This window comes from Bombina bombina, chromosome 3, assembly GCF_027579735.1.
Source record: "Bombina bombina isolate aBomBom1 chromosome 3, aBomBom1.pri, whole genome shotgun sequence".
NCBI lineage: Eukaryota > Metazoa > Chordata > Amphibia > Anura > Bombinatoridae > Bombina > Bombina bombina.
The window spans coordinates 275,083,529-275,097,777 of record NC_069501.1 but is presented as its reverse complement, the minus strand read 5'-3'; the positions used below and the strand labels follow the sequence as shown (position 1 = coordinate 275,097,777).

General features: G+C 38.8%; 1 protein-coding gene across 1 annotated transcript in view; it reads left to right on the top strand.

The window, feature by feature from the left end:
- HIP1 (huntingtin interacting protein 1) overlaps positions 1-14,249 on the top strand; it is a 199,677-nt gene that overhangs the window by 118,850 nt on the left and 66,578 nt on the right. Inside the window, 4 exon segments of the mRNA XM_053706297.1 lie at positions 1,075-1,172; positions 1,412-1,484; positions 3,481-3,664; positions 4,486-4,574. Coding sequence (XP_053562272.1) covers positions 1,075-1,172; positions 1,412-1,484; positions 3,481-3,664; positions 4,486-4,574 — 444 coding nt within the window.

The window sequence follows — 14,249 nt, the reverse complement described above, 5'->3', positions numbered from 1 at the left end:
CCTATATTTCATAACAAATATTGAACTGTTTTAGAAATAAACATCATTTGGGACTATTTTAAAAGATGGAAGGACATTTTAATTTTTAATTTTTCTACTTTGTGCTTGGCATGAAGGAAGATCTGTTGTAAATCTGTTCCCATTGCTGACAGTGAAGCTAGTGATGGTCAGATACTAGCATCAGTGGAAGATCACAGAGGACGATAGTTTGTAGGCTTTAAAAGTTTTGTTTTTATTGTAGAATTATCCTTGTGTAATTGGAGGACAAAATACAAAACTCCTCTATGTCCCATGCTCCTACAAATATTTTTAGGGTGTAAAAGGTTTTGTGTGGCAAAGACAGTGGAGTTATTTTGGGTGAAAGATCTTACCTAGCCTTGATCAAATCAGGGGAGAAGCAGCTATTTGTGACCTTACTTTTTCTCTTAATCTACATACTTTAGGAGAGTCGTTGTAAGTTATGTTGGATTTGTGTTATATATGAGTTAGTACATTTTTTTCTGTTTATTTTTTAGATCTATGATTTTTTTTCAGGTGGGGTAACTATAACTTACTAGCGACATTAAAGGGACATAAAACCCAAATGTTTTCTTTCATGATTCAGACAGAGCATAACATTTTAAACAACTTTCCAATTTACTTCTATTATTTAATTTGCGTCCTTATCTTGTTAACCTTTGCTGAAAGGTTCATCTAGGTACGCTCAGAAGCAGCAAAGAACCTAGGTTCTCGCTGCTGATTGGTGGCTAAAGATATATAACAATTGTCATTGGCTCATCCATGTGTTTAGTTAGAAACCAGTAGTGCATTGCTTCTCCTTCAACAAATGATATCAAGAGAATGAAGCAAATGTGTTAATAGAAGTAAACTGAAAAGTTGTTTAAAATTGTATGTTTTACCTAAACCATGTAAGAACATTTTTGGGTTTCATGTCCCTTTAATGTTGGTTTTGCTAATTTTTAGGTACTTAGTACATTTCTCTTGTTGTGAAATTTCTCCAGTGTACATATATTATGAAGATACAAAAGGCTATTTGATGTCTTTTGATGTATTTTCTTCTTTTCTTTATTGTAGAGTCTAACAGAAAATAAGTTTGATGATTTATTTGGCAGCACATTCAGCAATGACCCTTTTAACTTCAGCAAACAGAACGGAATGAGCAGAGATGACAAGTAAGTGTTTTCTACTCTGAAAAGAGGTGGTAATAGGAGCAGAGGGCTAGAAATAGAAGGAAATTCAAGAGGAGACCAACAGAATAACAAACAATTAAAATATACACAGTTAATGTTGGTTCTGGCTTCCTTCCATTGCTGTTATTCTATATGTCATCCATTAGCTGTTGCTATCTGGGTGACTTCCTGCATTACATTGTGTCAGCTTACGTAGTCATGTGCCCCTCTCTTTCACGCAGAGATCGACTAATTGAACAGCTGTATAAAGAAATTGCTGTGCTAAAGGATGAGCTGGGAAACTTCAAAGCAGAGGTGAGATCTTTCAGCACGTATAAAACTCTAATGCAGGATAAAGAATATCTTGTGGCACCTAGATCAGCACGTATAAAACTCTAATGCAGGATAAAGAATATCTTGTGGCACCTAGATCAGCACGTATAAAACTCTAATGCAGGATAAAGAATATCTTGTGGCACCTAGATCAGCACGTATAAAACTCTAATGCAGGATAAAGAATATCTTGTGGCACCTAGATCAGCACGTATAAAACTCTAATGCAGGATAAGAATATCTTGTGGCACCTAGATCAGCACGTATAAAACTCTAATGCAGGATAAAGAATATCTTGTGGCACCTAGATCAGCACGTATAAAACTCTAATGCAGGATAAAGAATATCTTGTGGCACCTAGATCAGCACGTATAAAACTCTAATGCAGGATAAAGAATATCTTGTGGCACCTAGATCAGCACGTATAAAACTCTAATGCAGGATAAAGAATATCTTGTGGCACCTAGATCAGCACGTATAAAACTCTAATGCAGGATAAAGAATATCTTGTGGCACCTAGATCAGCACGTATAAAACTCTAATGCAGGATAAAGAATATCTTGTGGCACCTAGATCAGCACGTATAAAACTCTAATGCAGGATAAAGAATATCTTGTGGCACCTAGATCAGCACGTATAAAACTCTAATGCAGGATAAAGAATATCTTGTGGCACCTAGATCAGCACGTATAAAACTCTAATGCAGGATAAAGAATATCTTGTGGCACCTAGATCAGCACGTATAAAACTCTAATGCAGGATAAAGAATATCTTGTGGCACCTAGATCAGCACGTATAAAACTCTAATGCAGGATAAAGAATATCTTGTGGCACCTAGATCAGCACGTATAAAACTCTAATGCAGGATAAAGAATATCTTGTGGCACCTAGATCAACACGTATAAAACTCTAATGCAGGATAACGAATATCTTGTGGCACCTAGATCAGCACGTATAAAACTCTAATGCAGGATAAAGAATATCTTGTGGCACCTAGATCAGCACGTATAAAACTCTAATGCAGGATAAAGAATATCTTGTGGCACCTAGATCAGCACGTATAAAACTCTAATGCAGGATAAAGAATATCTTGTGGCACCTAGATCAGCACGTATAAAACTCTAATGCAGGATAACGAATATCTTGTGGCACCTAGATCAGCACGTATAAAACTCTAATGCAGGATAAAGAATATCTTGTGGCACCTAGATCAGGACGTATAAAACTCTAATGCAGGATAAAGAATATCTTGTGGCACCTAGATCAGCACGTATAAAACTCTAATGCAGGATAACGAATATCTTGTGGCACCTAGATCAGCACGTATAAAACTCTAATGCAGGATAAAGAATATCTTGTGGCACCTAGATCAGCACGTATAAAACTCTAATGCAGGATAAAGAATATCTTGTGGCACCTAGATCAGCACGTATAAAACTCTAATGCAGGATAAAGAATATCTTGTGGCACCTAGATCAGCACGTATAAAACTCTAATGCAGGATAACGAATATCTTGTGGCACCTAGATCAGCACGTATAAAACTCTAATGCAGGATAAAGAATATCTTGTGGCACCTAGATCAGCACGTATAAAACTCTAATGCAGGATAACTAATATCTTGTGGCACCTAGACGGACACTTTGTGGTGTAGCATTAATGCCCGCAGATGACAAAGTGAAATAAGGATTGGTCTACACACGAGTTGAATGAGATATATAAAGTTCTGTGAGCGAATACACAATGCAGCAGAGGAATAAATATATCTGCTCCTTTAGATGTCTTTATAATTGTGTGTATGGAGTTAATACTGGGTTCATTCACTGAATATTGTAATATTTCTAGTGTGTTCCCCACCATTGGGGTTGGAACAATATTACTCATCTGAATGTTTGTAAAAAAAATAAATGAATATGCATATTATAGACCGATGGACATCATTATACCAGAGGGGGAATGATGAGATTTCTCTGTTTCAGAACCAGCGATTGGTTACTAACCTGAGGGGGCGGATCCAGGAGCTGGAGGCAGAATTAGCTGAGCAGAAGCATCTGAGGGAGCAGGCAGTGGATGACAATGAGTTTCTGCGCACAGAGCTGGAGGATTTGAAGAGGAGAAGACAAGATACTGAGAAAGCCCAGAGGAGTTTAACTGAGATTGAAAGTAAGGAGTTAGGGCAGAAATTCTTGTTTATTATATTTAAAGGGACAATCAACACCATCATTTTTTGTTTTAAAAGATAGATAATCCCTTAATTACCAATTCCCTAGTTTTGCATAACCAACACAGTTATAATTATACACGTTTTAGCTCTGTGATTACCTTGTATCTAAGCCTCAGCAGACTGCCCCCTTATTTCAGTTCTTTTGACAGACTTGCATTTTAGCCAATCAGAGCTGTCTCCATGATAAATTCACGTGCATGAGCTCAATGTTATCTATATGAAACACGTGAACTAATGCCCTCTAGTGGTGAAAAACTATCAAAATTCATTTAGATTAGAGGCGGCCTTCAAGGTCTAAGAAATTAGCATATGAACCTCCTAGGTTTAGCTTTCAACTAAGAATACCAAGAGAACAAAGCAAAATTGGTGATAAAAGTAAATTGGAAAGTTGTTTTAAATTACATGCCCTATTTGAAACATGAAAGTTTTTTTTTGGACTTGACTGTCCCTTTAATAATGCATCAAGTTGTGAGATTAGTTATACATAAGCTATCCTTTACTGAAGTGTTTATCAAAACCACACCTTGAATTGTAGTGATTATGGAAATATTAGTGAAACTCTTCAATATGCATGTAGAGTAAATATAGACCTCCACATGGTTACCCTATCAAGTTTGGAATTTCATGTAAATCAGTATGAATGTGAAAGCATCTACAACCTAATTCTGAAAAAAAACCTTTCAGGGTCTTTAATTGATGCAGTTTTGTCAATTTAATTGTATGAAATACCAGACTTACTTTGTCACTTTTTGTGCTATAGGAAAATCAATAGCGAATGAGCAGCGCTACACAAAACTGAAAGAGAAGCATGCAGAGCTTGTGCAAAACCACGCTGATCTCTTAAGGAAGGTACTACATGTGCTTATAATTACTATGTTTTGCTTATTTAAACAACGCTGGATGCATTAGTTTGTCTTCATTTTATAAGTTGATAAGTTGGTAGTCAATTTTTTTTTAGCAATTCCTGTAAGAGACTCTTCAGCCATGGAAATCACAATGCAGTATTTAAAACCAATCTAGATGTTTAGGTATAAAGCTTGGTTATAATTTATGTCATAATCCAAATATCAGAAGGATAACTTTCTATACTATTTTGGAATGGCATATTCTTAGGGTAATGGTGTAGTATAATTAAAATAATAATACTTAGAGATAGGAAGCACAAAAATAATTTTGTATCTGTTTAAAAACATTGTTTAATATCATTGCTATAACCCACAATTATCCTTATTAAGTGAGCCCTATATTGATAGTCTACCTAGGTAGAACCATCATTGACTCATGCATGCGCATAGTGGATCCTATCTCTGCTTTGGCTTGAGGCGCATCAAAAAGCAAAGCTCCAGACGCAGAGCATGTGGTTTATGACCCCTCATAGAAACTAAATAGAAGTATTCCAGAAGTAAACAAATGCTGACATAACCCGCAACATGAACTGATATTAGATTATTGCACATAGGTTTTACATATTGCTCCAACATTATGTTCTGAGGTTGATTCTAGATTCATTTTCCAGGAGTAGTTTCTTACTCAAGACATATATTCCTAGTTTGATGTGCTTTACTTTCCGGAGTATAATGCAATTCTGCCTTGCAAGCAAGATGTATATTCCTTGTTTGCTGTGCCACCATTATTTATTGAGGTACATAGTACAAGCCTGGTATGCCATACTCTGCTGCTGAGACCTACGACCCTAGCCTGGTGTGCCAGTTATATATTATATCATAAGGTGTATATTCCTAGTCTAGTGCCAGTTGTTTTTATCATGATGTGTTTATTCCTTGCCTGCTGTGCCAGTATTGCTTTTGAGGCCTATATTCTATCTTCTGGTATACCTTCATTATTAACTGAGGGCTGTAGTCCTGGTGTTAGCATTATATTATGTCATACGGTGTATATTCCTAGTCTAGTACCAGTTGTTTTTATCATGATGTGTTTATTCTTTGCCTACTGTGCCAGTATTGCTTTTGAGGCCTATATTATATCTTCTGGTATACCTTCATTATTAACTGAGGGCTGTAGTCCTGGTGTTAGCATTATATTATGTCATACGGTGTATATTCCTAGTCTAGTGCCAGTTGTTTTTATCATGATGTGTTTATTCCTTGCCTGCTGTGCCAGTATTGCTTTTGAGGCCTATATTCTATCTTCTGGTATACCTTCATTATTAACTGAGGGCTGTAGTCCTGGTGTGTCCGTATTATATTATGTCATAAGGTGTATATTCCTAGTCTGGTGCCAGTTGTTTTAATTATGATGTGTTTATTCTTTACCTGCTGTGCCAGTATTGCTTTTGAGGCCTATATTCTATCTTCTGGTATACCTTCATTATTAACTGAGGGCTGTAGTCCTGGTGTGTCAGTATTATATTATGTCATAAGGTGTATATTCCTAGTCTAGTGCCAGTTGTTTTTATTATGATGTGTTTATTCTTTGCCTGCTGTGCCAGTATTACTTTCTGAGGCCTATATTGTCTCGTCTGGTATACCTTCATTATTAACTGAGGGCTGTAGTCCTGGTGTGTCAGTATTATATTATAGGACCGGTCAACAAAGAAGATTTGCATAATCAACAAATGCAAGTGAACAAGACAATGCAATAGCACTTAGTCTTAACTTCAAATGAGTATTATATTTAGTTCCAGACGATTTTAAAAGTTATGTCTCTTTCCACTCCCCCTGTACCATGTGACAGCCATCAGCTAATCATAAATGCATACACGTACCATGTGACAGCCATCAGCCATTCACAAATGCATACACACTTATTCTTGCACATGCTCAGTAGGAGATGTTGACTCTAATTTATAATAATAATATTAAAAGACTGTGCACATTTTTTAAATGGAAGTAAATTTGAAAGTTGTTTAAAATGGCATGCTCTATCTGAATAATGAAAGTTTAATTTTGATTGAGTGTCCCTTTAAGTCATAAGGTGTATATTCCTAGTCTAGTGTGCCAGTATTACTTTCTGAGGCCTATATTGTATCGTCTGGTTTGCCTTTATTATTAACTGAGGTCTATAGTCTTGATGTGTCAGTATTATATTATATTGTAAGGTGTATATTCCTAGTCTGGTGTACCAGTTTTTTTATTAGGAGGTGTTTATTCTTTGTCTGCTGTGCCAGTATTCCTTCCTAAGGTTTATATTCTATGGTCTGGTATGCCTTTATTATTAAATGAGGCCTATAGTATAGTCCTGGGGTGTCAGTATAATATCTTGAGTTGTATTAAACTAGCTTGGTTTGAGAGTGCTATTAACTGAGTTGCATAACATTTGACATGCCAGTATTTTTTCCTGAGGTGTATAATCCTATCCATATGTGTCAGCAGGTATGTTCTGATACTGATGTTCCAGTGTTATCTACTGAGCTGTATAAAACTAGCTTGACATGCCAGTGTTATTTTATTAGCTGTATAAAAGTAGCTTGATGTGTCAGCATTATTTCCAGAATTCTCTGTTCCTATACTGATGTGCCAGTATTCTCTACTGAGTTGTATAAAACTAGCTTGACATGCCAGTGTTATTTCGTTCTATATAACTAGGCTGATGTACCAGCATTATTTCATGCGGCGTTTGTTCCTAGCTTTGTGTTCTTTTTCTTTTAGGTGTATAGAGATTTAAGGGACATCCCAGTCAAAAATTAAATGCACAGATCAGTTACAACTTTAAATAGAAACATAGTTGCAATGTACATGGATTGACAAAAATGCTTCTAGTAAAAGTTATCACTGTTTTAGTGTTATTTTTTTTTGGCTGCAAGTACATATGAAGCATAGCTAGGTATTCTCAGTGCACTAGCATTTTAAATACTGCAGCTGCACAGTGCACCAGTGGGGCTTGATAATCATGTCAGCCATTAACAAATTGAGTCATTACCAGATGGTTATGTGTTTAAAATTCTCGTGCACGGTGCATACTTTAATACACTTTGTCAGCCGTATTTGGTCAGTTCAGGATTTAACCCAATTGCTAGCGTGGATATTAAAACACACGCTAGCACACTGAGAAATATCCAGGACGTGACCCACTCAGGAAACAAAATAAGCAGGGTATCAGAACTTCCCAAAAGAATAATAATTCAAAATATCTTCTTGAGGATAGAATTATTTTACAGGAGATAGCGTTCCTTTCTCAGGAAAATAGAAACAAACAAAGCTTATGTCCCTTTAAGCAGGTTGATAGTGGATAAATGAATATGCTTCTTTCTTGCAGGTTTGCAACAAACTAAGAATGTCCCTTTAAGCAGGTTTATAGCAAACAAAAATAATAATGTCCTTTTAGCAGAAATAAAGCAAACAAAAAATAAAGTCCCTTTAAGCAGGTGTCCGCAAACAAATGTTAATGTCCTTTTAAGCAGGATTGTCAGCAAAGAAATGATAATGTCCTTATTGGCAGTATTAAAGCAAACAAAGATAATGTCCCTTTAAGCAGGTGTCAGCAAACAAATGATAATGTCCTTTTAAGCAGGATTGACAGCAAAGAAATGATAATGTCCTTATTAGCAGGGTTAAAGCAAACAAAGATAATGTCCCTTTAAGCAGGTGTCAGCAAACAAATGATAATGTCCTTATTGGCAGGATTAAAGCAAACAAAGATAATGTCCTTTTAAGCAGGTGTCAGCAAACAAAGATAATGTCCTTTTAAGCAGGTGTCAGCAAACAAATGATAATGTCCTTTTAAGCAAGATTGTAAGCAAACAAATGATAAGGTCCTTATTAGCAGGATTAAAGCAAACAAAGATTATGTCCCTTTAAGCAGGTGTCAGCAAACAAATGATAATGTCCTTTTAGGCAGGTTAGCAGGCAATCAAGATTTGGAAGCAAGAGGCATTGGCAAAACAAAGTTGAGGAGGATAGGGTCAGGTTTCAAAATTGTACTCACTCAGACAGGGACCGGCAGAAGAGAGAGAGAGAAAACAAACGGGCACCGAGTAAATCTCCCGCCGAGATTTTAAAGGCAGAGAGAGGCCGCCACGTCATAGGGGTTGTCAGAGAATGCGTCACGTTGCCTAGCAACGTGACGTAGAACCCCAGAAGAGATCCGGGAGCCGCGGCGACACGGCGATGAACGGTAATTCATGACATCACCCCCCCCTCAAGGACCCCTCCGGGGGACAGGACCAGGCCTAGTAGGGTGGAACTTGTGAAAGGCCTTAATTAAGGCAGGGGCATGCACCTGCCGGGCAGGTTCCCAAGATCGTTCAGTAACAGGATAACCTTTCCAATGAACGAGATAATACAGTTTCTTCCCACGAAGTTTGGAATCCAGGATGTGACTGACCTCAAATTCAGGTAGGCCTTGAACCAAAAGAGGTGGAGGTTTGAGCAGAGGTTTAGAATACCTATTAGATAATACAGGTTTCAAAAGAGATACGTGAAATACCGGATGGGCTTTGAGGGTCTTGGGCAGAGCAATTCGGTAAGCAGTAGGACATACTTGACCCAGTATTCGGAAAGGACCCACATATCGTGGCCCCAATTTGGTGGAAGGCTGTTTGAGGCGAAGATGACGTGAAGAAACCCAAACCTTATCGCCAGGCCGATATTTGGGAGCCCTCCGTCGCCGAAGATCAGAATAGAACTTATAACGTTCAGAAGCCTTGGAAAGAAGAAGGTGTATTTTCTTCCAATGACGAGTTAACCTCCTGGCGGATAGATCAGAAGCAGGATTTTCAGTGGAAGAGGTGTGTAGAGGAAACGTTCTGGGTTGAAATCCATAGGCTGCATGAAAAGGAGAGGTCCGAAGAGAGGAGTTGTAACGTGTGTTATGAGCCAATTCTGCTAGTGGAAGGTAACCAGTCCAATTAGAATGCTGATGATCCACATAATGCCTCAAATAAGTTTCAAGGCACTGGTTAACCCTTTCGGTTTGGCCATTAGACTCCGGATGATGTGACGTAGACAAAGAGATAGTTGTTCCAAAGTGTTTGCAGAGTGATCTCCAAAACCGAGAAACAAACTGTACTCCTCTATCCGAAACAATGTTCAGAGGGAAGCCATGTAATCTCACAATGTGTAAGAGAAAAAGTTCGGAAAGTCTTTTGGCAGATGGTAAACCAGGTAAAGGAATGAAGTGAGCTGTCTTAGTGAACCTGTCAACAACCACCCAGATAGTGTTGTTTCCAGCTGAAAGAGGAAGATCGGTAATAAAATCCATGGATAAATGGGTCCAAGGCTGATGAGGAATGGGTAACGGTTGAAGCAAACCGGAGGGAAGTTGACGAGGAGTCTTATTGCTGGCACACTGTGTACATACTGAGACATAATCTGTAACATCTTGAGACAGAGTAGGCCACCAGACATGTTGCTTGAGCTTTCGAGCGGTGTTACTGATGCCAGGATGTCCAGAGAGAGGACTGTCATGAGCCCAATATAGAATCTTGGAACGAAGACGTTTAGGAACAAAGAGTAGGCCATCAGGAGGTTTGCAAAACAAAGGAAGATCCTTTTGAGCAGATTGTAAGTCATGTAACCACGAGGTTGATAACTGGGCTAAGACTTTATGAGGTTGAAGTATGGTACCAGTTTCAGGAGTTGAAGTGTCTTGAAATTGTCTGGAAAGGGCGTCAGCCTTGATGTTCTTAGAACCGGGAATATAAGACAGATTGTAATGAAAACGTGAGAAGAACAGAGACCAACGTGCTTGTCTGGAGTTCAGTCGTTTGGCCGTTTGAAGATAGAGAAGGTTTTTATGATCTGTGAGTATAGTAAACGGCAAAGAAGTGCCTTCCAACCAATGCCTCCATTCATCCAGTGCCATTTTAATAGCAAGTAACTCCTTATTACCTACATCATAATTTAATTCAGAAGGAGAAAATTTCTTGGAGAAGAATCCCACAGGGTGGATCTTTCCTGTGTCAGGTATACGTTGGGAAAGAACAGCCCCAGCAGCAACTGATGAAGCATCCACTTCAAGAATAAATTGAAAATCCGGATTTGGGTGACGCAGGATAGGTGCAGAAGAGAAAGATTTTTTGAGAGAATCAAAAGCTTCAACAGCTTCAGGAGGCCAATCCTTACAGTTTTGTCCTTTCCTAGTGAGAGACGAAAGAGGTGACGTTATAGTAGCAAAACCTTTGATGAATTTCCTGTAATAACTGGCAAATCCCAGGAAACGTTGCAGAGCTTTAAGAGAATCAGGTTTAGGCCACTCCAAAATGGCAGAGAGTTTAGTTGGATCCATTTCAAATCCTGATTCAGAGATTACATATCCCAAAAAGGGAATGGACCTTTGATGAAAAGAACATTTCTCCAGTTTGGCAAATAGATGGTTATCTCTTAAACGTTGAAGTACTTTCCTGACGTGATGTATATGATCTTGGTAGTTCTGAGAAAAAATTAATATATCGTCAAGGTAAATGATAACAAAAATATTCAAGAAATCCCGAAAAATCTCATTCACGAAGTGTTGAAAAACAGCAGGGGCATTACACAGCCCAAACGGCATGACAAGATACTCATAATGCCCAAATCGAGTGTTAAAGGCTGTCTTCCACTCATCACCCTTGCGCATACGGATAAGATTGTATGCTCCACGGAGATCGAGCTTGGTAAAAATGGTGGAACCTTGAAGATATGTGAATAATTCAGGTATTAGGGGTAAAGGATAACTGTTCTTGATGGTGATTTGATTTAACCCTCTGTAATCGATACAAGGTCGCAGTCCGCCATCCTTCTTTCCCACAAAGAAGAACCCAGCCCCTACAGGAGAAGAGGAGGGTCGAATGAATCCTCTGGCCAAATTATCTTTGATATATTCTTCCAAGGCTACATTTTCAGGCCTAGAAAGTGGGTAAGTTTTGCCTCGAGGATAAGGAGCTCCAGGGAGAAGATCAATAGGGCAATCAAATGAACGGTGAGGAGGAAGACGTTCTGCTTCTTTTTTAGAAAAGACATCGACAAAATCTTGATACTGCGTAGGTAGAGGACCAGAAGTATCGGTAGTAAGAGCAATAGTGAGTGGTATTTTAGTAAGTGGTTGAAGACAGTTAGTATGGCAAGATAATCCCCAGGAGGTGAGTTCACCATGGGTCCAAGAAAAGGTAGGATTATGTAACTGAAGCCACGGAAGACCCAGGATTATGGGAAATTGAGGAGTAGTAATCACATCAAAACATATCCTCTCACAATGAAGTACTCCGACAGAAAAAAGTATGGGTATAGTAGTAAACTGGATGAGTCCGGAACCCAAAGGATCTCCACTAACAGTAGAGACGGAAACTGAAAACTTCTTTCTTAGTAAGGGAATAGTGTGAGTGGACACAAAAGTGGAGTCAATGAACACTCCTCCAGCACCAGAATCAATAAGAGCTTGGGTATGAATCTTGTTTTCACCCAATTGAAGGGTTACAGGAACAAAGAGTTTATTAAAGAGGGAATGAACATGTTTTTGGCTTAACTTAGTTCCCTGGACAGAAGTTAAGCCCTGGCTTTTACTGGCCTGGTAGGACAATCCCTTAATAAATGCCCTTTAAGGCCACAGTATAGACACAGGCCAAGAGAACGTCTTCTCAAACGCTCAGTTTCGGTTAATTTTATGGTTCCTACTTCCATAGGTTCAGCTTGATCAGGAGAAGGAGAGGCAGTTGTTACCGGGTTAGAAAAACGAGGAGCCAGACGAAAAGGAGTTCGAGTTGAGGACCTCTGATTTCTTTCTCTTTCTTGTTGGCGTTCACGGTATCTAGAATCAAGACTGATGCAAAGATTTATTAAGGCTTCTAGGGAGTCTGGAAGTTCCCGATACACCAATTCATCTTTGAGACGTTCTGACAGTCCTTTGCGAAAAGCTGCTCTAAGAGCTCCCTGATTCCAATTAGTTTCAGATGCAAGAGTGCGGAACTCAATGGCATATTGAGACACTGATTGACCACCCTGACGTAGGTCTAATAGAGAAGCTTCAGCAGCGGAAGTCCTTCCAGGTTTGTCAAACACGTTAGAAAAAACAGAAAGAAAAGCATCCACATCCTGAAGTATAAGATCATCTTTTTCTAACAGAGGTGATACCCAGGCCAAAGCTCTTCCTTTCATTAAGGAAATAAGGAATGTAATCCGAGATGAGGGAGTAGCAAAAAGGGTAGGACTGTTACGAAAGTGAAGTCGACATTGATTCAAAAAACCCCTACAATCTTCAGGATTCCCATCATATTTATATGGAAGAGGAATCCTAGGACTCAAATGTCCTTGTGATTGGTTGTTGGGAATAGGAGGAGAGGATGCCTCAATGTTAGGATTGGGAGGGATAGGAGCAACCAAACTCTGTAATAATGTAGTGATTTGATCCAGCTTAGTATCCAAGGATTGCAAGTGGGTAGCATGAGATCCCAGTAACTGTCCCTGGTGAGTCACGGCCATGGATAATTCAGTGGGGTCCATTTATGGCCCGTTTGTAATGTCAGCCGTATTTGGTCAGTTCAGGATTTAACCCAATTGCTAGCGTGGATATTAAAACACACGCTAGCACACTGAGAAATATCCAGGACGTGACCCACTCAGGAAACAAAATAAGCAGGGTATCAGAACTTCCCAAAAGAATAATAATTCAAAATATCTTCTTGAGGATAGAATTATTTTACAGGAGATAGCGTTCCTTTCTCAGGAAAATAGAAACAAACAAAGCTTATGTCCCTTTAAGCAGGTTGATAGTGGATAAATGAATATGCTTCTTTCTTGCAGGTTTGCAACAAACTAAGAATGTCCCTTTAAGCAGGTTTATAGCAAACAAAAATAATAATGTCCTTTTAGCAGAAATAAAGCAAACAAAAAATAAAGTCCCTTTAAGCAGGTGTCCGCAAACAAATGTTAATGTCCTTTTAAGCAGGATTGTCAGCAAAGAAATGATAATGTCCTTATTGGCAGGATTAAAGCAAACAAAGATAATGTCCCTTTAAGCAGGTGTCAGCAAACAAATGATAATGTCCTTTTAAGCAGGATTGACAGCAAAGAAATGATAATGTCCTTATTAGCAGGGTTAAAGCAAACAAAGATAATGTCCCTTTAAGCAGGTGTCAGCAAACAAATGATAATGTCCTTATTGGCAGGATTAAAGCAAACAAAGATAATGTCCTTTTAAGCAGGTGTCAGCAAACAAAGATAATGTCCTTTTAAGCAGGTGTCAGCAAACAAATGATAATGTCCTTTTAAGCAAGATTGTAAGCAAACAAATGATAAGGTCCTTATTTGCAGGATTAAAGCAAACAAAGATTATGTCCCTTTAAGCAGGTGTCAGCAAACAAATGATAATGTCCTTTTAGGCAGGTTAGCAGGCAATCAAGATTTGGAAGCAAGAGGCATTGGCAAAACAAAGTTGAGGAGGATAGGGTCAGGTTTCAAAATTGTACTCACTCAGACAGGGACCGGCAGAAGAGAGAGAGAGAAAACAAACGGGCACCGAGTAAATCTCCCGCCGAGATTTTAAAGGCAGAGAGAGGCCGCCACGTCATAGGGGTTGTCAGAGAATGCGTCACGTTGCCTAGCAACGTGACGTAGAACCCCAGAAGAGATCCGGGAGCCGCGGCGACACGGC